General features: G+C 37.9%; 1 protein-coding gene across 1 annotated transcript in view; it reads left to right on the plus strand.

Annotated features, from left to right (window-relative positions):
- Positions 1-3034: 3034 nt before the first annotated feature.
- tnca (tenascin Ca) overlaps positions 3035-26107 on the plus strand; it is a gene marked incomplete at its 5' end in the record, with an annotated part of 74098 nt that continues 51025 nt past the window's right edge. The window contains 9 exons of the mRNA XM_079815906.1: positions 3035-3509; positions 5549-6862; positions 9323-9586; positions 11112-11227; positions 14488-14641; positions 17129-17398; positions 17493-17678; positions 20651-20740; positions 25164-25427. Of these exons, the coding sequence (XP_079672032.1) occupies positions 3035-3509; positions 5549-6862; positions 9323-9586; positions 11112-11227; positions 14488-14641; positions 17129-17398; positions 17493-17678; positions 20651-20740; positions 25164-25427 (3133 nt within the window). The remainder of the gene's footprint in view (positions 3510-5548; positions 6863-9322; positions 9587-11111; positions 11228-14487; positions 14642-17128; positions 17399-17492; positions 17679-20650; positions 20741-25163; positions 25428-26107) is intronic.

A 26107-nucleotide genomic window follows, 5' to 3' on the forward strand; every position in this document is an offset into this window, starting at 1 on the left:
ACAAACCCTGTTTTGGCATACAGTTAAAAAGTAGGACTGAAAAGGCATTGACAGTAGGGTTTGGCGATGTCTACCAAATTGGCATCAGACGATGTCAAAAGTGAAACATTGCGATGGACGATGACATCGGGGGGGGGGGGCGTTGCATTTGAGCGTTAAGCGTTAAGAGAACGCGAAAGGAGCTGAAAGGGCTTGAATGAAGCGTGTTCGGCTTGAGATAAAACTACTATAGAGGATATACAGTAGCGCTGAAATATCATTACCACAAATAGTCTTGAGTGCTTGTGGTGTGATCCGCAATGCTGTTTTGACGCTCTGCTCACTTCAACTAGAAACAGGAAAATGGTGCTGCCGCTCTGTCTCGCTGTCCAGATGGAAACAAGCTGGACTGCGTATGAATATCATTGGTTCAGTTTGTGTAAAACATCTAGTAGCCTATAATTTGTTTGCCCTTTTTTGTTTAAAAAAAACACTACATTCAAAATGTAGTGTTTAAATTGTGTTCATTGAACTGTTTTAATGTAATTTGTATTGTAATCGGGAACAACTTAATTATTTGGGGGGTCACGACGCCGGCTCAACATCGTGATGTTCGTGATGTATTATCTGTCACGGTTCATGAATCTGCTGTCTCTCTCTCGTCTCGTCATCAGTGACCGACGGGCGTGGTCACTGATCACTGCTGATCAGCAGCGCCAGCTGGTTCCAATTGTTTGTGTCTTTATATGTGCAGTGACTGGTGTCTCATGTTGTCAGATCGTTGTGGTTTTCCCCGGTGTGTGTTCCTGCCCTGGTTGTCCCTCGCTGTCGTCTGGTTCCTGGATTCCTTGTTCTTTGTCGTGTTCGTTCTGGATTCTCCACTCAGCACTGGGATTACGGGCACCTTCACGAGGATTCACCACACCTGAATTGAGCACCATCACCGTCTGTCCACCGAGGTCCCTGCGTCACCTACCATCCAGCTTGTGTCTGTCTGACCCACCTGTGTGTGTGTGTGGACTGCCGGTTTTGACCGCGAACCTTGTCATTTAATAAAGAGCGTTTTGCACTTGCATCCTGAGCCTGTCATTGTTACATTATCTGCCTGCAATACCAGAGACTGCACTTTTAGGACTGCCACAGTTTCAGGACTGCATTTCTCGGACCCTAGTTTTTTTGTGACAGCACCTTCTAGCCAAGGAGGAGGAGACCTGATTTTTTACACCTTATTTTTAACATAAAAGGAGGCAAAGCCATATAAAACTTAATTACTTAAATTAGTTTAAATATTTCAACAGGGCTACCAACAGGTAGGTCTAGGGCTTGGGGTTGGTTAGGACAATACATATCAATTATACTGAATCAATTAAATTACTAAATCATTGCTAGGGTCCTAGAAATGCAATCCTGAAAATGCAGCCTCCTGGTTTGCAGGCAGATGCTACTCTCGTCTATCGACCCAACCCTAGTGGACAGGGTTATTTTTGCGGCTGACCTTATTGCTAGGGATGCACCGAATCCAGGATTCGGATTGGGCTTTTTGACAGGGTTCGTTTCTGCCGAACCGTAGAATTTTTTTCCACCGAACCAAACCCTAGGCTTGCACTACGCTGGTCGACGTAATGATGCCGCTGTTGATTACGGGAAGGTGTTTACATAGGTGGACCGTTCAAATGCAGTAGGCTGTGGGAAAGTGAAAATGGAACTTGAGAGCAGAAAAAGTGTTGTTTGGCAGTACTTTCAGTCAAGAGAAGGCAATTCAAGTCGAGCTACATGTTCAATTTGCAATGCCGATTTGTCTCATGGTGGCAAGGACCCTAAACAATATACACAACATCACCGCTGGTAAAGCATTTTTGCGTATGAAACATCCGAAAGAATACGAGAATTGCTTCCAGGCAGCGAGCCATTATTCAAGTCATGCCCAGGGTGGTGCATCTTGTCTGGGATGCAGTTTCAGAAAACCAGCCGGTCAATTTTTGGAGGTTTCATACTTCCAGAGCACCACAGCGATGGGAATTGAACTCTCTTGCCCATCAGAGTGAGCCTAAAGCGGGCCTCACAATGGTCTATTGTGGCTCTGCCTCGAGAAACACCTTTTCGCCGACACTCCGACTGACCGTTTTTGGCCAGTCTTTTACATGCGACTGTTCTCTAGAGGGGAATGGATCTGACTGTGCCCTGGACAGAGGCACCCTCCCTGGGCTGGAGAGGGACATCAGAGAGCAATCCTCCAGGGTGTCTGAGCTCGATTAATGCCCGAGGACGGTGCCTCTTGCCTGGGATGCCGTTTCAGAAATCCAGCCTGTCAATTCCTGGTTTCATACTTCCAGAGCTCCACAGTGGTGGAAATTGAACTATTTCGCCCAGTGGAGACTGTTGTGGTGTAGTGAGTGTATGCTTTTTCCTGTGAAATTTGTATTTTTCTGTGCATTTTATTTTTGCATAGTAAAATAAAACTTATAGTCAGATAAATACCTTAACTAAGTTTAGTATTTTGTTCTTCCCTTATATTTAAATTTATATTTACATTATAATTAATTATATATATTTTTTCCTTGATAGCTGTGGTTTGTATATACTGTTGTTTTTGAGTGTGTGTATTTTTGCAGAATTGTGAAAGCTTTATGACTGCAATTAAACATCCTTTATTGGGGACTGTTTGCAATTCTTTTGCGTGTTTGGTCATTTTTATTAGTTTCTTTTTTTAATATGCCTATTTTTCTTTTTTCAGTTTTAGTTATTTAATAAGTTAAATGAAATGAATAGAATGTTCCCTTGGGAACAAAATGACTAAAACTTTAAAATGACAACTGAAAATAAAATAAAAATTTAAAATATAATGGTATCTCAATGATGCTAAAGTAACACTGGGTCACACTTCAGAATTGATGGTGCTTTGAAAGGGTTTTCTGCCTTTTCTATTCATTCTTCTAATGTCATTTTTAATTTTTTATTATATGTTTTGTGTCTGCTTTTTCAGAGACCGCACCACTTTGTCCAGACTCAGCAGGCAGGCTTTCTTGCCAAGACAAGCATCCATTAGTGCAGAAACATGTGGTCAGGACGCCTGACTTTCAACTGTTTGGTTTTGGCCACCCTGATGACTCTAAATCATGCCGGCCTTGTAAAGAAGATGATCAGGCAGCGGCGGGAAGCTCTGACAATTCCCGGCATACACAACGTAACCCTTCCAAACTCTTCCCGACCGGTCGTTTTCAACCACGTTTACAACATCAAAGTTCCGGGTAGCTCTCTGTGCTCGGTGGATCTGGACTCTCCTGGTGGTTCGGATCTTGAGCAGAAGGACGCACCATCTGGCTCAGATGCAACAGACCACACATTGGATGACAATAATCAGATTGTCTTCACCCATCGCATCAACATCCCCAAGCAGGCCTGTGGCTGTACAGACGGACTGCCGGATCTGAAGGACCTCCTGAGTCGATTGGAGATGTTGGAGGGCGAGGTGTCCACACTCAGAGAGCAATGCGGCACAGAAACCACCTGCTGCAGCGCACAGGTCACAGGTACACAGATTAAATAATCAAATAATCCAAAGTTTGTTTGTTTAATGTCAGAATATAAATCTAAATGTATTTATTTATTAATTCATTCTTAAATAGCAGGAACATAATTCATATAAATCATAAAGAAAATATTGTATTTATTTATCCTCATTTACAGAATTAATTTAAATCATAAAATAATTTTTTCTTTGTTTGTTTACTGCTCAGAGACAGAATATAAATCATAAGCAAAATGTTTAGTTATTTAGTTATTTATTCATTCAATTTACAGTATATATTTATTAAACCTCAGGGACAGAATTAATATCAATCAAAGGAAAATATTTTATTTATTTATTATTTATCCTCATTTACAGAATTAATTTAAATCATAATTTTTTTGTTTGTTTGTTTGTTTATTGCCCAGAGACAGAATATAAATCATAAAGACATTTTTTTTATATATATATTCAATTTATTTAGTGGTTTATTTATTAAACCTCAGGAACAGAAATAATACAAATCATAAAGAAACATATTTTATTGATCTAATTATTTATTTATCCACATTTAATTAATTTAATTACATTTAATTTAATCCTCATTTTAAATTTAATTAATTAATTGTTTGTTTGTTTATTGCTCAGAGATAGAATATAAATCATAAGGAAAATGTTTAGTTATTTAGTTATGTATTTATTTATTCATTCAATTTAATTATTGATTTACGTATTAAACCTCAGGGACAGAACATTTTATTTATTCATTTATTTATTAAACCTCATGAAGAGAATGAATAAAAATCATAAAGAAAATATTTGTTTTATCTAATTATTTATTTAACTTCAGAGACTTAATTAATTTAGATAGAATTAATTTAAATAATAAACAAATATTGATTGATTGATTTATTTATTTGTCCTCAGATACAGAATTTATAATTTATTAATTTATAAAACTTAAAAAAAATAATCTATAGTGCTATAATCTATAAAGCCACTATGTCTAATTGTAATTTGACTTGTAAATACTTAATGGGTAACTTCAGTGATTTAGCATTAGGCTTTGTATCAGTAGAAACCCCGTAGTATATTCAAATTATGGTACTTTCCCCCCTCATATCCCCCTGAGACGAGAGAATTATGCTTTTTATTTCTGGAAAAAATCCTCAGATGATGCAAATATTGTCATTTTGCGTCATCTGAGGATTTTTTAGCGAGAGGCTAAAGACTACAGCCACTAGATGGAGCTGTTCCGCATGTTATCAACCCGCCCACAGGGGAGAGATCTCACACACAGAATGCAACACACAGACAATCATAACGGTGCGCGGTGCAGAGTAAAGTGAGTGTTTCAACTTTTCAATGAATTCCTGTAATAGTTTAGCTTCCATATGCGATCTGAAAACGTGCCAGACTTGCGCTTAACGTCACCTCAGCTCTGCTCATCTCGAATGAAATCTGACACTGCTGCGTCTGTGCCGTGACTTTCATTTGGCTTTCTCACACTTTATTGAAAAGACACGCTCAGTTTTTAATTGTAGTGTTTATTCTCTAACCGAACGAAATGGTTGTATTACTATGAAGATAAAAACGACGGAGTGGCCTCGTAGGGCAGCGAAGAAAGTGCATTCTGGGAGTTGTTGTCTTTCCTCCACATGAGACAAAAATACACTTTTCTCAGTCTAGAAGGCACCAAATTCAAAAATAATTTCACATTTCTACTGCATAAATGACCCAGTTTAAATACAAAGCTTAATGCTAAATCACTGAAGTAACCCTTTAAACTATTTGCAGTGTACTTTGGCAAACCTGCTATACATAGGAGGGGAAGTCATGAAGCTTTTAAAGTGTATTTATGTTTTCATGCCTCTTCCTGGCAATGATATTTCCATAATTGAAAATTGCATATATTATATATGTAGCCAAGGTCATGGGTTCGATTCACAGGGAATGCATGAACTGATCAAATGTATACCTTGAATGCAATGTGAGTCGCATTGGATACAAGCATCTGCAAAAATGTATACATGTAAATACACGTATCTCCTGATTCTCTAGGTGCTGTGGGAACAAAGCCCTACTGCAGCGGCCGTGGAAACTACAGCACGGAAACCTGCGGCTGTATTTGTGCGCCCGGATGGAAGGGCCCCAACTGTACCTTACCCGACTGTCCCGGAGACTGCAGCGACCAGGGCCGGTGCGTTAACGGAAAGTGTGAGTGTTTTGAAGGCTTCACGGGTGAGGACTGCAGCTTGGAAACCTGTCCTGTTAACTGCGGTGAGAACGGGCGTTGCGTTAATGGAGCGTGTGTTTGCAATGAAGGCTTCTCTGGGGAAGATTGCACAGAGTCGGATTGCCTCAACAACTGTTTGGGACGCGGACGCTGCGTTGATAGTGAGTGTGTCTGCGACGAACCCTGGACTGGCTTCGACTGCTCCGAGCTCATCTGCCCCAATGATTGCTACGACCGTGGACGATGTGACAACGGGACCTGTTACTGTGACAAAGGCTTCACCGGAGAGGACTGCGGGGCGCTCACTTGTATGAACGACTGCTCCGGGCGAGGTTTCTGCATTGATGGCCGTTGTGTATGCGACGCCGGCTACTCCGGCGAGGACTGTTCCAGCTTGACCTGTCCGAATAACTGCAACGAAAGGGGACGCTGCTTTAACGGAGTGTGCATTTGCGACGTGGGCTTCCTCGGAGAAGACTGTGGGAAGCTCTCATGCCCGAGCAACTGCAACAACCGAGGTCGCTGCATCGATGGCCGCTGCGAATGCAACGTTGGCTTCCAAGGCCACGATTGCTCAGAGCTCAGCTGCCCCAATAACTGCAAAAATCGCGGGCGTTGCGTTAACGGGCAGTGCGTTTGCGAAGAGGGTTTCGGCGGCGAGGACTGCAGCATTAAAACCTGCCCATCGGACTGCTACGGCCGAGGCCAGTGCGTGGACGGGAAGTGCGTTTGCTTTGCAAACTTCGCCGGCGAAGACTGCAGTGAATTTAGCTGCCCGAGCAACTGCCTGAACCGTGGACGCTGCGTCGCAGGGCAGTGCGTCTGTGACGAAGGCTTCATCGGAGAGGACTGCGGTCAAAAGAAGTGTCCCAATGACTGCCTCGGCCATGGACGCTGCGTGGAGGGCCGGTGTGTTTGCCAGGAGGGTTTTGAGGGCCAGGACTGCTCCGTTGCCACCTGCCCTGGAAACTGCAACAACCGCGGGCGCTGCGTCAACGGAAAATGTGTGTGCGATGAGGGATTCGTTGGAGATGCCTGTGGGGAAAGAAGCTGTCCGAACGAATGCAATGGAGCGGGCCAATGTGTGGACGGCCAGTGCGTTTGTGATGAAGGCTACATTGGCGAGGATTGTTCAGAAGGTGATTGTTATAATATCAGATTTTGCATGTTTTTTTACTATCATATTTTCTGCTCATCCGTCCCTCGGGTCATTTTGACCCAAAACTCATTTTAAAAGTGTTTTTCATCTGAGTTGTCCAAGACCCAAGGACCAAGTACGTTTTGTGCTTGAAATTAAGCTTAATATTTTCCGTTTAATTTTTTTGTGTCTATTTAGTTTTTAAGCTGTCTTGGAATAAAATAAAATATAAAATACTTAAACGTTTTTAAACTGGTTGCTAAGGCAACGTTTCGAATTTTTTAGGGGTTCAAACCAGGGCTTAAAAACGGAAAAAATATCAATCGGTTCACTCCGAGCAGAATCGATATTTTAACGTTTCCGTTTTTGCGTTCCTCATTAAACATTACTGTCCCGAAAACGGTTTGATTTGAAAAAATAACGGTTGATAACGTTATTTTCATTTAGCCTATACTTTAAACAAATATGTATAAATAAAGACTTATTTTCACTCAATTATATAATATAACACATGATAATTAAACTTGGATATTTATTTCATAACATTTTTAAAACCACAACAGAAATACATGCATTAATTACAAAGCATAAACAGCGGGACAAATATTGACGTGTTTTAATGGAGCGGAAAGTGGCCCTCTATATGCCTAATTATTTTCAGAAGAGTGATAACAATCTTTGTACATAACTTTTTTTTCAACACGACTTGTTTTAAAAATTGGATGAATAAAGAATAAATAAACTGGATTGCTCTTTTAATGCACCGTCAACTGCTAATTTCAAAGCAAACACTGCGCAACACGTCCTTGCATCACATAATCAAACTCAGTCAGCTAATAAAGCTTGATCATTTAATGCAATATAACATACCATTTAATACGAAGCATCAACCTTCTATATAGAAAACATTGACCTGTATTGGCATTCTGAAAGACTATAGGAAAAATGTTTGATAGATGCTAGTAACCTACTTGGATAAGCTTAAACGAAATCCACAAACTAGCCTAAATCAGACTATTTGAGCTTAAAGTCCGTACTGCTTATTTAAACGTACGAAAAGAATGTCCTCCAATACCTGCGCTTTCATTGTAGACCTCAGCGGGGAAAGAAATGTCTACTTGAGGCATGTAAATGCGCGCTCTACACTGACTTGCGTTACCGGTAGATTCATAGATGACATTTCACTCACGCTTGATCCGTCAACGTCACATGCTGTTCTACTCTATTCATGATTGGTCACTGCCAAATTAAAATATTAAAGAGAAGGATAAAATAACGTTATTAACCGGTTAATGGTCATTTCAAATTAACGTTTCTGTTCAGAACGATTCAAATTGATTTTGATTTCGTTTTCGTTTTTGGTCCTCTTAAAATTTCGTTCATTTCCGGTTTTCGTTTTCGTTCCTTGAACCGGTTCAGAGCCCTGGTTCAAACGCGTATATTAGGCATTCTCCCCTAAAAGTGATCATGCAGACCAACCCGTAAGTCGTAGAGACTTGAAACTTTGAGGGATGGTAGTACCGACCCCGTCTATAACGTCACCAAACGGCCTGATGGTGGCGCTACAGTGATCAAAAGTATGTAATGGCTCATAACTTCTAAACCATTCATCACAGGCTCACGTGGCTGATTGAAACGTTTGACTCCCTTGAAGCCTGTGAGAGTTATGTTTTGTATATCACACAATTTTTTGCACATGGTGAGCATAGAAAACATTAAGAAATCTTTTTGAACTTTTGAACACTAGTGTATATTGAAAAATAGCACTTCTTAACCTATACAATACTGTGAGAAACAGGCTATAATGTGAAACAGTTTTCAATCGAATTCAAAAAGTGTTGAATCCTATTAGGCTTGAAGTCAATGATCACATGAGAACCAGTGATGTTTTAGGTCATGTTAGATTTGATTGACGTGGTATGATGCATCTTGACATGCTATATTTAATGTACACAAACAAGTTTCAAGAATAATGGTGGAGGGAAGATTTTCTGCAAATAACCATTGAAGTTAAATGTGAATGCCTAAATGTTAAATGTAAAAAATCTCTCTGAAGTCACGTGTGTTTAGAACAAAATGTAGGCAGGAATAAATGACAAAATGAAGGTCAAATTTTTGCATAACACTATTTTAGATCCAACTTGTTGCAGTAAAGAGTGCTGAACATGCTGGATTTTTTAAAACTTTGACAGCAAACTTCTTGACTAATACCATATGTGTGCCTGTGAAATCCATTAGATTTAAACAGAGGACCATTAGTTGTGGAAGTCAAAAAAACTCCCATTAATAAGAAACAAACGAGAATTTACTACTGTAGGTTAATTGAAACCATTCCATAGTTTGATTGGATGTTTCCCAGTCACCACAGTGGAGACACGGACAATTTTCCTACCACTTGGCACTAAAGGTCATTCGGTCTCTCAGCATTTGTGACATTAATGAGCCTTAATATCTTTCCCAGTCTCACCACCGGAAGACTTGACCGTCACAGATGTAACCACGGAGAAGGTGAACCTCACATGGAAGAACGACATGCTGGTGACAGAGTTTTTAGTCACGTATATCCCGACTTCACCAGGCGGTCTGCAGTTAGACTTCCAAGTGCCTGGAGATCGTACATCTGCTACCGTCTCTGAGCTGGAGCCTGGGATCGAGTACCTGATCAACGTTTATGCCGTCCTCAACAACAAGAAGAGCATTCCAGTCAGTGCCAGAGTGGCCACACGTACGTCCACACACCCTGGTCAACATTACACACACATGCTAACACTGTACAAACCTGGACACCTATATATTTATATACGCTTCGAAGCGTTATGAATCAGTGAGTCGAATCAGCAGTTTGGATCGCCAAATTTCAGCAGTTTGACACGCGATCCGAATCATGATTCGACTCAATGATTCATAACGCTTCGAAGCTTCATGAGGCCGTGTTTTGAAATCGTCATCACTATATAAGTCGTTATTTAGGGTTTTTTTCGCACAAAAACTATTCTCGCCGATTCATAAAGTTATTTTAGAACCACTGTAGTGAGATGGACTTTGTAACGACGTCTTTAGTACTTTTTAAGGGTCTTGAGAGTGTAAAGTGCATTGTGCCAATGGAGGCCTTTCAGAGCCATCAGATTTCAACTAAAATATCTTCATTTCTGTTCCGAAGATGAACGGAGGTCTGACGGGTGTCGAACAACATGACATTTTCATTTTTGGGTGAACTAACCCTTTAATACCAGGTGTAAACAGGGCCTAAGGTACCATCATCTAGCCAATAATACTAATTACTCGTTTTTTGTCTTGTTTTCCCATACAAAAAATCTGAATCCTTAAAACAAGATACATTCACCTCAGGCAAAATTGTACGAGACAGAAGTCTGATTTAAGAGAAAATGTATCTCATATTTGGTCTTTGTCAGATTATTTTAATGTTTTAGGAGTAAATGTCATGAAGCCTGTCAAGAAATTGGCATAATTCACTCCCAAAATACAGTAATTATTGAAGAAATAAAAACTAGGAAATTGTGTCTTTTTTGGACTGTTAATGTTTTTATCATTATTTGTTTGTTTTTTTATTATTATGTTTTAGTTATTTTTATTTGAATAAATGTTAATAATAGTAAAATTATAATCATATTAAACATAATATAATACAATTAATATTTTATTTTAATAATTGTAATGAATAATTTAATAATAGTGAATAATTTAATTCCATGATTAATTAGTGAATAATTGTTTATAATAATGACAGTCATTTTTAATAATTGTAATGAATTATTTAATAATGATTAATAATTAAATTCCCTAATTAATTAATAATTGTTTGTAATTAAGACAGTATTTCCTCTCATCCAAGTTCTCATCACTATATCATCAAAATACAATTTTTATTCTTATATTCTCATCAATGTAATGTTTAGTGTGTGTGTGTGTGTGTGTGTGTGTGTGTGTGTGTGTGTGTGTGTGTGTGTGTGTGTGTGTGTGTGTGTGTGTGTGTGTGTGTGTGTGTGTGTGTGTGTGTGTGTGTGTGTGTGTGTGTGTGTGTGTGTGTGTGTGTTTGTAATTTTCCGTGCCACTCTTGCCACCAAGCAGGTTATTAAACACTTCCTCGGCTCTTTCTATTGTCATTTAGCTGATTCTTTCATTCAAAGCAACTTACAGTTCATACATTATTGCAAAATCTTATATCCAGGCGCTGAACGCTGCTAATAAACTTCAGTGAATATCGTGATTATTGTGCTCTTTCCCTACAGATCTACCACAGCCTGAGGGCCTGAAGTTTAAATCTATCACTGATACGTCTGTGGAAGTTTTGTGGGACCAGCTGAACTTTCCATCCGACGGCTGGGAGCTCATCTTTCGCAACACGGTTAGTGTCAATGGGAGACAATGTTGAAGGCTTTTTTCTAGGCATTTATTTATTTGACTGCCCAGGCTACAAAAAGCTAAAATAATTTGAGTCAGAAAATACACCACAAATCTATATTTTTGATGCCTTACTAGGCAAAGGTATTTAGATCAGTTTCATTGACTTTATAAAAAATCTTCCCAGGACATGAAAACATTTTGAAGCCACGTTTTATAAATCAGAAAGGTGTTGAAATGGATGCTAAAAACTTGAAACACTCTGATCATTTTAATAACTTGCAGTAAAACTAATAGTAAAAATGTACCTCCGTACCAGCTGGTAGAACATAACATGTCACCTTTAGGTCAACAGATTTACTGCGGTAAGATGTTCGCACAGCGGTTTATTTCTAGGTGCCAGGGTTATACGGTCATGCGGCTTGTTTCGGAGTCTCTCGTCGTATTTAAAACAGAGTAATGGACAATTTAATCACTGTTCATTAGTAGTGATGTGAAGGGGCATTTTCTCCATTTGAGTCAGAGCTACAGGCGGCCATGAGCTCATATACTCATTTAAGGAGCCATTAAAAGAACCATCCTTGAACCATAAAGTCTCCATTAAGACTCACTTTAATGGTGCTCCAGAAAACCCAGATGTTTGAACTTAGTGCTCATTTTCATTTCTGTTGTTGCATGCCACCAGCATTTAGGAAACTAACAACTTTTAAATGCATGACACGTTTTCTCTGTCATAATATGACTGCCAATAATAGGGGTATAAATATAGACTCAGAGAAATCACAGTTGGACTTTTAGTACAAGCTTTCAAATTCAGTGGTTTAAAATTAACTCTCGCCAATCGTCAAATGCGAGTAAAAATCGGTGTTGGCGAGGATATGAAACCGTGTCCCTCGCCAGTTGGCCGGTAACATTTTTATGAATTCTAACAATGCATGAACGTGAACAAACCTGAACAACGCTCGGGACAGTTGACAGGCCAGTGCTGCATCATCACGGAAGTTTAAGCATTGACAATATTCAAGACGACTCGAAAGGGAGCTCATTTTTTTATTCGTACGCTGTGTGGAAAGTTTTGGGTGAGCGCTCACCCAGAAAGCCGCATCTCAGACAGTGCGCGAATACAAAACTGAGCTCTTGCACTTAAAGGAACACGCCGACTTTTTGGGACTTAGCTTATTCACCGTATCCCCCAGAGTTAGATAAGTCCATACATACCATTCTCATCTCCGTGCGTGCCATAACTCTGTCTGACGCACCCACCGCTAGCCTAGCTTAGCACAAAGACTGAAGGTAAATGGCTCCAGCTAGCCTTCTGCTCATTAAGTGACAAAATAACACCAACATTTTCCTATTTACATGTTGTGATGTGTATAGTTACATCGTGTACTAAGACCGACGCAAAATGAAAAGTTGTGATTTTGTTGCGATATGGCTAGGAACTTTTCTCTCATTCCTGCGTAATAATCAAGGAACTTTGCTGCCGTACCATGGCTGTTGATATTACACAGCGCCTGAAAATAAGCTTACTTCCGTCAACACAACCAACATGACAACCTGCTTGCACAGAGAGTGCTGGGGACTATTTTCAGCCGCTGCGTAATATCATTGTGCTGCTGCACCCATGGTACAGTTCCTTGGCAAAGCAAAGTTCCTTGATTATTACGCAGGAATGAGAGTATAGTTCCTAGCCATATCGACCTAGAAAATCACAACTTTTAATTTTCCGTCGGTCTTAGTACACGATGTAACTACACACATCACAACATGTAAATAGGTAAATGTTGGTGTTATTTTGTCTCTTATTGAGCAGTAGGCTAGCTGGAGCCATTTACCTCCAGTCATTATGCTAAGCTAGGCTAGCGGTGGGTGTGTCAGACAGAGTTATGGCACGCACGGAGATGAGAATGGTATGTATGGACTTATCTAACTCTGGGGGATACGGTGAATAAGCTAAAGTCCCAAAAAGTCGGCGTAACAGCCAATCAGAACAGCATGTGGGCGGGCTCTCGCGGCAAGTGCATGGCACCAGAGATTAATCTTGACGGCTCTCGCAAGGAAATAGATTAGTACATAATCAATTCACAAATATTACACCATTCAAACATTACTAAAAATACATACTGAGTAACTAAAACAATCTTTCTCTTAGAATATGCTTGTTTTTTTCACAGTTTGAACGTTCTTGTTTCAATTTGTTTAGTTTCAAGATCTGAGGTGAATTATCCTTTGTTGCTTTTAGTGCGACTAACAAAGCTGTGAGCACTAAATGATATTCAAAGTCACATTACACGCTTTTAACATTAAATAAAGCACATAAACATTACCTGAGATTATGTTTTGTGTTGTTGTTCCAGCCGCGATGTCGCAGAAATAGAAACCGTTTCTAAAATAGATTCATCGCGTGTCGCCGTCGCGGCCGGTAAGGACAAAAACTCTGATTAACATGGAAAAGATTCCTTTTATCGTGTGTTGCGGCATCGCGGTGCATGTAGATAGGACACGGTGTAATATGCTCATGTCTGTGTTTTTAATGTTAAATTGGAATAGAGAATTGTGAACTTTTTCATGGCCAGTAAAAAATTTATGGCCGGTAAGTTTTCTGAAGTCACCGGACATTGGCAGATGTGGCAAAAAGTTTTGACTTCAAGCCCCTCTATTGTAAACAGAAATATTAGAAATATTTATTATTTTTTAACCCACAATTTCTTCTTGATAAAATATTTTTGATTTTGGCATAACTAGAAAAAAATATATTCGTTATAAAAATGCCCGTGCAGTTACAAGATTTTATTAATTACAGGACTCTTTTTAGTATGTTTTCCAATACTAAAAATCTGAATCCTTAAAACCAGGGAAATTCACCTGAGGGGTGTAATTGCATGACATAAAATTCTGATCTAAAAGAAAATGTATCTCATACTTTGTCAGATTGAAAAAATACAAATTACGAAATAATTTTTTCATGTGGGAAAAGAAACCTATTTTTGGCCCGATAAGATTATTATTATTTTATTTTTTTCACCATTTAAAATTATACCACCTTATATATCCAGGTTGTTGAGGAGCTGGTTGTTTGCCTTACTTTAATGCTTGTATTGTCTTATTTTCAATCATTTTAAGTTCTATTTAAGCCCCCTTGGAATATTTCCGAGGTCCCCACTGATCTGGATTTTAGCATTTCCTAAATATATTACAGGTTTTGCAAAAACAATCAAGACTAAATGAAACTAAATGCAGGTTCTTCTGTCTTCTCCATAACAGAAGGAAGAAAACGGGAAGATCGTGAACAATCTGACACCTTCCCAGACCAACTTTGAGCAACCAGGACTAGGGCCGGGACAGGAATATGAAGTCACATTGTCCGTCGTAAAGAACAACACCAGAGGACCCAAAACAAGCTCGACTGTAGTTACAAGTAATGCAACTTCTCTTCTCTTGTTTATTGTCTGTGTCATGGTCCCACTTCAGTATTGAAGTAAAACTCTTTTGATCCATGCTGTAATTGACTGGAGGCCTTGGCTTAATCTACATCTGTGAAACGGCTCTGAAGTGTCGGAGGTCGAAGGTGAAGCTAGCTCAGCACTAAAGAATTTGAAGGCCTTCTGTTGGGAAAGGCCCAGAAGAATAGGGGCCATCATTTAACCATATGAAACATCCAGCGTGGGCTGGCCAGCAGAGCTTTAACAGCCCAATTCAGTGCTCAACCGTGAGAAATTTGGAAGATCCATGTGTCTGGCTTGACATTTACAGCCTTTGCACACATGCAGTCCACGATAACAGCCAATAAGGCGTGTTTTGGTTTCAAAAGGCCCCTGATTTCTGACAGTAGTTAGTGTGTTTCCCCGTTTTACTGCCTGTAAAAGTGCTCAGATTTCCAGATCTGGAGATATCTATCGTGGTGTGGTCAATCCATTTAGGGTGAAATGTGCTTCTCAGTGCATATTTACTGCATGAAAGAATTTTGTAGGCATTGACAAGTTTATAGTTTAGTTCATTAATTTGAATACATCCTTAACACAACATATTAAACTGCAGTGTGCAAGTTATCCTTGAGCATTTGCATTTGTGTGTGTGTGTGTGTGTGTAATATATATATATATATATATATATATATATATATATATATATATATATACACCAATCAGGCATAACATTATGACCTAATGTTTTAACTCCTAATATTGTGTTGGTCCCGTTTTTCCTGCTAAAACAGCCCTGACCCATCGAGGCATGGACTCCACTAGACCCCTAAAGGTGTGCTGTGGTATCTGGCACCAAGATGTTAGCAGCAGATCCTTTAAGTTCTGTAAGTTGCGAGGCGGGGCCTCCATGGATCGGACTTGTTTGTTCAGCACATCCCACAGATGCTCGATTGGATTGAGATTTGGGGAATTTGGAGGCCAAGTCAACACCGCAAACTCGTTGTTGTGCTCCTCAAACCATTCCTGGACCATTTTTGCTTTGTGTCGGCGCATTATCTGCTGAAAGAGCCACAGCCACCAGGGAATACCGTTTCCATGAAAGGCTGTACATGGTCTGCAACAATTCTTAGGTAGGTGGTACGTGTCAAAGTAACATCCACATGAATGGCAGGACCCGAAGTTTCCCAGCAGAACATTGCCCAAAGCATCACTGCCTACGCCAGCTTGCCTTCTTCCCAAAGTGCACCTGGTGCCATGTGTTCCCCAGGTAAGCCACACACACGCATCCGGCCATCCACGTGATGTGAAAGAAAACGTGATTCATCAGACCAGGCCACCTTCTTCCATTGCTCCGTGGTCCAGTTCTGATGCTCACGTGCCACTGTTGGTGCTTTGGGCGGGGTCAGGGGTCAGCATGGGCACCCTGACTGGTCTGCGGCTATGCCGCCCCATACACAACAAACTGAGATGCTCTGTGTATTCTGACACCTTTCTATCAGAACCAGCATTAACTTCTTGAGCAATTTGAGCTCCAGTAGCTCGTCTGTTTGATTGGACCACACGGGCCAGCCTTCGCTCCCCACGTGCATCAATGAGCCTCGGCCGCCCATGACCCTGTGGCCGGTTCTCCTCTGTTCCTTCATGACCCTGTCGCCGGTTCTCCACTGTTCCTTCCTTGGAGCACTTTTGATAGAGACTGACCACTGCAGACCGGGAACACCCCACAAGAGCTGCAGTTTTGGAGATGCTCTGACCCAGTCGTCTAGCCATCACAATTTGGCCCTTGTCAAACTCGCTCAAATCCTTACACTTGCCCATTTTTCCTGCTTCTAACACATCTACTTTAAGGACAAAATGTTCACTTGCTGCCTAATATATCCCACCCACTAACAGGTGCCGTGATGAAGAGATAATCAGTGTTACTCACTTCACCTGTCAGTGGTCATAATGTTATGCCTGATTGGTGTACACACACATATATATATATATGCATTCTGCATACCCAAACCATTCACATCCTCGCTAATTAACATTAACACTATAAATTATTATACATTTCCTTTTTTGAGGTAAAGCTTACATGATAAAATTCTGGCAATGAATATGTAAATCTCTTTCATTTATTATTTTTTTATTATTTATTATTTGCCAAACGATGGTAATTTTCTTCAAATCGGACATTTACAGAGTTTTTTTTTTGTTTTTTTGCTATCAGTGTCAGGGCTCTGTCACAAAACCAAGAATAAACCAGACAGAAATGACAGAACCTTGGCAGCATTCTTCTTACATTTAGATTAAAATTTTTAAAAAGTGTTATTTTCAAGTTATTGATTAATCGTGAAAATGCTTCTATGCTGATTTGTACACACAGTTAAAATGTAAATATATGAAAAATGTGTTATAAATGAAATGAAAATGAAAATACGATTTTAACTGAAAATAATTGTAAGTATAACCTAATATCCCTCCTTTTGCTGTAGGAATCGATTCTCCAGCACAGGTTGATGTTAGCGATGTGACTGACAGGTCAGCAGTGATCTCCTGGTCCAGGCCCGTGGCTCAGGTGGACGGGTTCAGGGTGTCGTACGGGCCAAGCACAGACCCGTTAGTCCATCGTGATGTCGACCTCTCGGCCAAAGACACACAGTACAGCCTGGAGGACCTGAAACCCGACACTGAATACAGTGTGTCTCTCAGTTCTAGAAGGGGAGATGTGACCAGCGAGCCCATCAATGAGCGCTTCACCACAGGTTAGAGCACTCTACAACTCAAGGGGAGTTTGTCACAAAGACGGCCACTTAACTCAGCTAAAACAATGTTTTACTGATTTCCTGTGTGTCCCAGGCCTGGATGCCCCCAGTGACCTCAAAGCTATTGATCAGACTGACAACAGCATCACAGTGGAATGGAAAAACAGCCGCTCATCCAACGACGGATACCGCATCAAGTACGGCCCGATCGCAGGAGGTGCTCATGGTGAAGACATGTTCCCTAGAAGAGCAGGAGACACGACATGGGCCACAATTACAGGTAAAACCGACACTTCTGTCACTGAGAACGCCTGCTATTTATTAGTTGCATTGCAAAAAATTCATCAGTATTTGTATCATTTTTCCAGTGAAAAACATTCATAAATCAAGATACATTTACTTGAGAAGCAAAATAACTGAAGATATTAACTCTTGTTTTTTATTTTTATTTTAAATAGGGAGAAAAATAAATTTAATTTAAAGGGAAAACAAGATTGTCTCTGACCCCATTGATAGATTTTGTCTTGTTTTAAGCGTAAACTCGCTTATTTTGATACATTTGTCAGAAAATGAGACTTGATATCTTAAGTCATTTTCCTTCTATATTTATTTGCAATGGAAAACTAGATAAAAATACTAAGCAAGCAAATCATTTTTAGCGGTGTGTTGAAAAAAGCCAAAATTGTTCTTATAGAAATGCATAAACTGGGTAACACAAATATCAAAATACACGATTTGAAAGTATTGCCACAAGACTTAAACAATATACAGTACCAGTCAAAAGTTTGGAAACATTACTATTTTTAATGTTTTTGAAATAAGTTTCTTATGCCCATCAAGGCTGCATTTACTTGAATACACAAATACAGAAAAAAACAGTAGTCTTGTTAAATATTATTACAATTTCAAATATTGGTTTTCTATTTTAATATACTTTTGAAAAAATATATATTTTTGTGATGCAAAGCTGAATCTTCAGTCTTCACATGATCCTTTAAAAAAATTATTAGAATATGCTGGTTTATTATCAATGTTGAAAACTTTTTTTCAGGATTCATTGATGAATAAAAAGTTTAAAAGAACAGTATTTATTCAAAATATAAATCTTTTCTAACAGTATAAATCTTTACTATAATTTGTTATCAATTTAACACATCCTTGCTGATTAAAAGATATAAATCAAATCTTAAAAAAAAAAAAAAAAAATCTTGACCACAAACGTTTGAATGGTGTGTATTGTTTGTTACAAAAGATTTCTATTTTAAATAAATGCTGTTCTTTTTTAACGTTTTATTTATCAAAGAATCCTGAATTGATAATAAATCATCGCATTAGAATGATTTCTGAAGGCTCATGTGACACTGAAGACTGGAGTAATGATGATAAATTCAGCTTTGATCACAGGAATAAATTATATTTTAAAGTATATTAAAATATAAAAACATTATTTTAAACTGTAATAATATTTCACAATAAATTCAGGCTTGATGAGCAGAAGAGACTTATTTAAAAAACATACTGTATGTTTTAATATGAAACTAGAGTTGTAAAATAAAAAAGGCAATGTCCAGTTATGTCCAATAGCACAAAGATAAAAGAGAAAGATCATCCAAAAAATTAGCCTAGAAATCTAGACGCACCCTAGTGGCAGCAAATCTAATATGCAGCCAGGGTCTTCTAGCAACTCTCTGTTGGCTTGCGAGCTGGAAAAAACAAACTCTAGTCAGGCCAATCACATCGTGTATAGAGTTGGTGGGCGGGCTTAACACAATGACGGCTGAGTTGCGGCGGTTCCGTGTGAATTCCCTGCTACTCGTAAACAAAGAAGCTGGAGAACAGCTGTCTTTCGAATCATCTTTGGACGGGACTCTGGAAGACTTGGAGTTAAAGGGTTAGTTCACCCAAAAATGAAAATTCTTTCATTAATGACTTACCCTCATGTCGTTCGACACCCGTAAGACCTCCTTTCATCTTCGGAACAGAAATGAATTTATTTTAGTTGAAATCTGATGGCTCTGAAAGGCCTCCATTGGCACAATGCACTTTACACTCTCAAGACCCTTAAAAGGTACTAAAGACGTCGTTACAAAGTCCATCTCACTACAGTGGTTCTAAAATAACTTTATGAATCGGCGAGAATAGTTTTTGTGCGCAAAAAAACCCTAAGTAACGACTTAAATAGTGATGACGATTTCAAAACAAGGCATCATGAAGCTTCGAAGCGTTATGAATCAGTGAGTCGAATCATGATTCGGATCGCGTGTCAAACCGCTGAATCGACTCACTTGATTCATAACGCTTCGAAGCTTCATGAGGCCGTGTTTTGCAATCGTCATCACTATGTAAGTCGTTGTTTAGGGGTTTTTTGCGCACAAAAACGAACCTCGCCGATTCATAAAGTTATTTCAGAACCACTGTAGTGAGATGGACTTTGTACCTTTTAAGGGTCTTGAGAGTGTAAAGTGCCATTGTGCCAATGGAGGCCTTTCAGAGCCATCAGATTTCAACTAAAATATCTTCATTTCTGTTCCGAAGATGAACGGAGGTCTTACGGGTGTCGAACGACATGAGGGTAAGTCATTAATGACAGAATTTTCATTTTTGGGTGAACTAACCCTTTAAGCTTTTCTTTGAAAGAATGGCACTGAAGTCATTCTTAAGAAAGGAAGATGTGTTCGGAGTTTTGCCGACCGGATACGGCGAAAGTTTAATTTATCAACTAGCTCAGCTTCACCTTCTCAGTTGCTCTGGTTGGTTGTAGCGCTATCCTATTGCGTGCAGAGGGAATCTGAAAAACAACCGTTTATCCCGCCCCTCGGATTGAGCCCTGTCAATGGTGTGTTCCCAGACCCAACATCTTGATGTGGATCTGGCTTGTCAGGCTACCAAAAAATTGCATTTTAAAAGAAAGAATTAAAAGTGCTTTAACAAAAATAGAAACTGCACATTTAAACCCTTCAGAAAGCCCCATAGATGTGCATTTTAAGTCCATTACTGTAAACAAGATTTTGATTTGCCACAGATGTAACTTGTTTTGAACCTGGAGCACTTCTTGAAGTGCACTTTGTTCGCTGATGTGCACACTACTAAGTGCTTAAACATGATGCATTGTATAAAATCAAAAGGATTATTTGAAGAAACTCACCAAAGAAGAGCGATGTCATAACACAGATTTTTCCCCCTTGTTCCCTGCTTGAAAATGCATCAGTTTCGAGTTTCATCTTCTGGATTAACGGATTGTGTGTGCTGTAGGTCTGAAGCCTGGAACGGAGTACGGCATTGGAGTCACAGCCGTTCAGAATGAGAGAGAGAGTGAGCCGGCCACCACCAATGCACTGACCGGTGAGATCACTTCTCTTTATATGAGCTACAAAGGTTTGGGATCAATATTATTTGTTTCGTTTATTTTAAAGATAGTGATACTTTTATTCTGCAGGGATGCGTTAAATTGATCAAAAATGGCTGTAAAGAGAAACATGCACAATGTTACAAAAGATTTTGGTCACACTTTATATTAGGGTCCAATTATCACTATTAACTATGACTTTTGCCTCAATAAACTCCTAATTACTGCTTATTAATAGTTAGTAAGATCGTTGTTAAGTTTAGGTATTGGGTAGAATTAGGGATTGTAGAATATGTTCATGCAGAATAAGGCATTAATATGTGCTTTATTAGTACTAATAAACAGACAATATCTTAGTAATATGCATGCTAATAAGCAACTAGTTAATAGTGAGGATTGAACCCTAAAATAAACTGTTACCAAGATTTATATTTGAAATAAATGCTGTTCTTTTCAACTTTCTATTCATCAAAGAATCCTGAAAAAAATGTATCACGGTTTCCACAAAAATATGAAGCAGCACAACTATTGATAATTATAATAAGTGTTTCTTGAGCAGCAAATCATCATATCAGAATGATTTCTGAAGGATCATGTGATACTGAAGACTGGAGTAATGATGCTGAAAATTCATCTTTGCTTAACACAAATAAATTACATTTTAAAATATATTCATATAGAAAACAGTAACTTGACGTATTAATAATATTTCACAATTATTGACAGTATTTTTGATCAAATAAATGCAGCCTTGCTGAACATAATCTTCTTTCAGAAACGGTAGTTTACATTACACTTGCTGTTTATGAAGATGCCTACCAAGAGTTATACCCAGAACAATAACATGAGTATAATTGTACCCAAAATCTAAATGATGTCCTCATTTACTCACCCTCATGTCTTTCTGAACCAGTATGACTTTCATCCATGGATCATGTTTGCACTAATCTGTTTTTGTATAGTGAACATATACAGTGACCAAAAGCTACTACCACTTTTATGGTGGTTTTTTTTTTCAGTAGTTTCAGAGACATGCTCCAGTTCACGTGCAATGCAAGTTATCGCGTCTGCGCCTCCATATATTGTCTACTATATTTGCTTCTTATTTATTAAATCCAGGCAATTGGTTGATGAAACATTTATTAAAATTAAGACACTGTATACAAAACGAAATTCACTTTAAAGAAAGGCTTTCTACAAAACAAAACTCAATGAAGTGGTCAAAATCATGTCTTATGATGTGTCCTATCTTACTCGTGCTGTTCACTTTTTTATAATCAACATAGATGGAATTAAAAAATAACTTACAATATTTGGTAACACTTTATTTTGATGGTCCCTTTTGAACATTATGTTGACTATAAGTAAATTTGCAACTACATGTCAACTAACTCTCATTAGATTATCAGTAGACTGTCTGCTTAATGTCTGCTAACTCTTTATTGTGATGGTCCTCCAACAGACATTCTACTGACTATAAGTAACTTTGCAAGTACATGTCAACTTATTCTAACCCTAACCCTACCAGTCTACTAATACTCTACTAACACTCTAATGAGAATTAGTAGACATGTAGGTGCAATGTTATTTAAAGTCAACAGAATGTGTTAAAGGGACCATCAAAATAAAGTGAAACCCAATATTTAAACAAATATGAAACTAAATAGGTTTTCTTTAATGGCTACAACATGTCTTGTGTGGTACAGAGAAATAACACTTAACGTGGCTTAATGTACTATGACAGTGTTAACAAACCAAACTCAGTAGACATCATACTAATAAAGAATACTATGCACAAAAAAATCAGATGAGCCCAGAATATGAATGCAATGTGTTTAATTACACATTAAGCATTTCCCTCTCATAGAAAACCATTATAAGAAAACGCTAAATGTGGCTTAATGCATATGTCATTATGCTATTATGTTGAGTTATTATGTCAAAATAACAAGATATTATGTTGAAAAAAAACTATTATGTTGAAATAACTACTTAATATCTCAAAATAACAAGTTATGATGTTGAAATAACAAGATATTATGTTGAAATAAGATTTTTTTTTGTTATTCTATTCTTAGGCGACAGCAAGAGGTTAAGGAGAAAAAAGACTATTTTTTATTGCAATACTCTTTCTTTATTTTACTTAAAATAATTGAAAAACCTTACTTAAACTTTAAACTTTACTTTAAAAAAAAAAAACCTTGTACACATTCCTAGTGTATTGTATAATATAAAACAAATATATATAAATATTTACACTGGCAGGTCAGAGCTGTACAGCAGTATTTAAGTATGAAATTGAATGAATAAATGTAAAAATAAAACACTACATAGACTTCACTATAAAATATACATTGATTCTTATTAAAGCTACTGTATTAATTTTTCAGTCAAGAGCAGTGAGTGATTTTCTCTTTGTCTTTTGTTGTTGTATTAACATTAAAGGGATAGTTCGTTCAAAAATGAAAATTCTGTCATCAAGAAATTAATACAGGTTTGGAACAATATTAGAGTGAGTAAATAATGACATAATTTTAGAGGTGAACTGTCCCTTTAAGGACAGCATGTTCACTATAGGCTGCCTGCTGTCAATTTAAGACCTGCGTGCATCTAAGACACGCGATTTTACTTTCACTTTAGACATAACCGACTGTGTTTATGTTAACCTTGTGTGTATTTGACAGTATTAACGCAGTTAGACGACTTCAGTACATTCAGTAATCACGTGTTTGACAGGCGTTTAGTGCACGCGCTCGGAAAAGCGCATGTTAAAACCGCGCACGCGAATGAACCGGCAAGGCTTTAAAACGCATGCAAAGAATGAACTTTCGTGATTGTGAATATCTATAGTGTTCCGTGAGTATAACTCTACCACTAACGTGTGATGTGAATGTATGTTGCGTTGTTCAGTATTGGGATGGAGGAAAATTATAAAATTTGCAGAAAAATAATTAATTCAATGCAAAACCGAAAAACCGCAATTCACAAGCGCGTATTGAACCGTGAATGCCGTACCGAACGGTTCAATATTATATTGAGAATTGTGGCATCTCTACAAGATATGTCGAAATAACAAGATATTATGTTGAAATAACAACTTTTCTCGAAATAACGATATCTAATATCGAAATCGATATGTCAAAATAACAAGATGTTATGTCGAAAAAACAACTTATCTCGAAATAACATCATTTTGAAATAACGAGATATTATATCCAAATAACAACTTTTCTCGAAATAACGATATCTGATACCGAAATCGATATGTCAAAATAACAAGATGTTATGTCGAAAAAACAACTTATCTCGAAATAACATCATTTTGAAATAACGAGATATTATATCCAAATAACAAGATATTATGTCGAAATAACGAGATATAATGTTCAAATAAGGACTTATCGCAAAATAACGAGATATGTCGAAATAACGATATATGATGTTGAAATAGGATATTATGTCGAAATAACGAGATATTATGTGGAAATAACGACTTATCTCTAAATAACATTTTCAAATAAGATGTCGAAATAACGAGATATTATGTTGAAATAACGACTTATTTTGAAATAAGATATATACAAACAACAAGATATGTCGAAATAACGACTTATCGCAAAAAAAAATAATAACGAAATAACGAGATATTATGTCGAAATAAGATATTATGTCGAAATAACGAGATATTATGTCGAGATAACGACTTATCTCGAAATAACGAGATATTATGTCGAAATAACGACTTATCTCGAAATAACAAGATATTATGTCGAAATAAAGACTTATCTCGAAATAACGATATATGATGTTGAAATAGGATATTATGTCGAAATAACGAGATATTATGTTGAAATAACAAGATGTTATGTGGAAATAACGACTTATCTCTAAATAACATTTTCAAATAAGATGTCGAAATAACGAGATATTATGTTGAAATAACGACTTATTTTGAAATAAGATATTATATACAAATAACAAGATATTATGTCAAAATAACGAGATATGTCAAAATAACATTATGTCGAAATAACGAGATATTATGTCGAGATAACGACTTATCTCGAAATAAGATATTATGTCGAAATAACAAGATATTATGTCGAAATAATGAGATATGTCGAAATAACAAGATATTATGTCAAAATAACGACTTATGTCGAAATAATGAGATATGTCAAAATAACGACTTGTGTCGAAATAATGAGATGTCGAAAAAACAAGATACGGAACATGAACAAAGATTCTTCTAAAAAACCTAAAAACAAAAAAGTCACACAGGTTTGGAATGACATGAGAGTGAGTAGATGATGACAGACTAGTCTTTATCTCTTCAGTCTTCTTGACTGATGACAGCAGCACAGTTTCCTGGCATGAACGAGTCTTCTGTGCTGTAATTTTGAACCTCCACCCACATAGATCTGGATGCACCACGAGACCTGGAAGTGCGAGACTCCAGTGAAACCACCCTGGAACTTGTCTGGAAGAGGCCCAGGGCCAAGATCTCCACCTACAGGCTAGCGTTTGTCTCTGCCGACGGCCGACGGGAAGAACTCGAGCTGCCTGCCACTGCAACCACCCACACGCTGAGCGGCTTGACCCCTGGCATGCGCTACACCGTCACTCTCGTGGCAGAACGCGGACGGAGAAAAAGTGCTCCAGCCACTGTGAGCGAATCCACAGGTGAGAGCTTCCTTACTTTTTGTTTGCTTTTGCAACATGATAATGGCATTGTTCTGTTTGCAGGTGTGGACAGGAGATTGCTAAGATTAACTTTTATATGCATGTTATTTGTGCCCAATATTTGTTTAAAATCATCAGTTTTAGGCATGAAACATACTGTACTCTATGCAATAACATTCCAAAATGGGTCAGTGCAATTCTCAACATTGCAAGGGTTGCCTTAGCATGCATTAATGTTTTCCTTTGCTGTCAGTTTTCTCTACTTGGTAAAGTTGGCATTTTTATCCACCTTATTTTTAAATGTGTTAAAATGCTAGCAATATGTTAGAACATGCTACCAAAATGCTAATTCATGTTAGAAATATGTTAAAACATGCTAGCAACATGTTCAATCAAGATTGCAAAATGTTAATTCAATGCTAAAACATGCTAAATCATACTAACGACTTGCTAATTCATACTGGCAACGTGTTAATTAATGTTAACAAAGTTAAAACATGCAAACAACATGTTAAATAATGCTAGCAACATGCTAATTCGTGTTAGTAAAATTTTTAAAGCATGCTAGCAACATGTTAAATCATGATTGCAAAATGTTAATTCATGCTAAAACATGCTAAATCATAGAAACAACATGATAATTAATGCTAGAAGCATGTTAAAACATGCTTGCAACATGT

This window comes from Gobio gobio (assembly GCF_949357685.1).
Source record: "Gobio gobio genome assembly, chromosome: 4".
NCBI lineage: Eukaryota > Metazoa > Chordata > Actinopteri > Cypriniformes > Gobionidae > Gobio > Gobio gobio.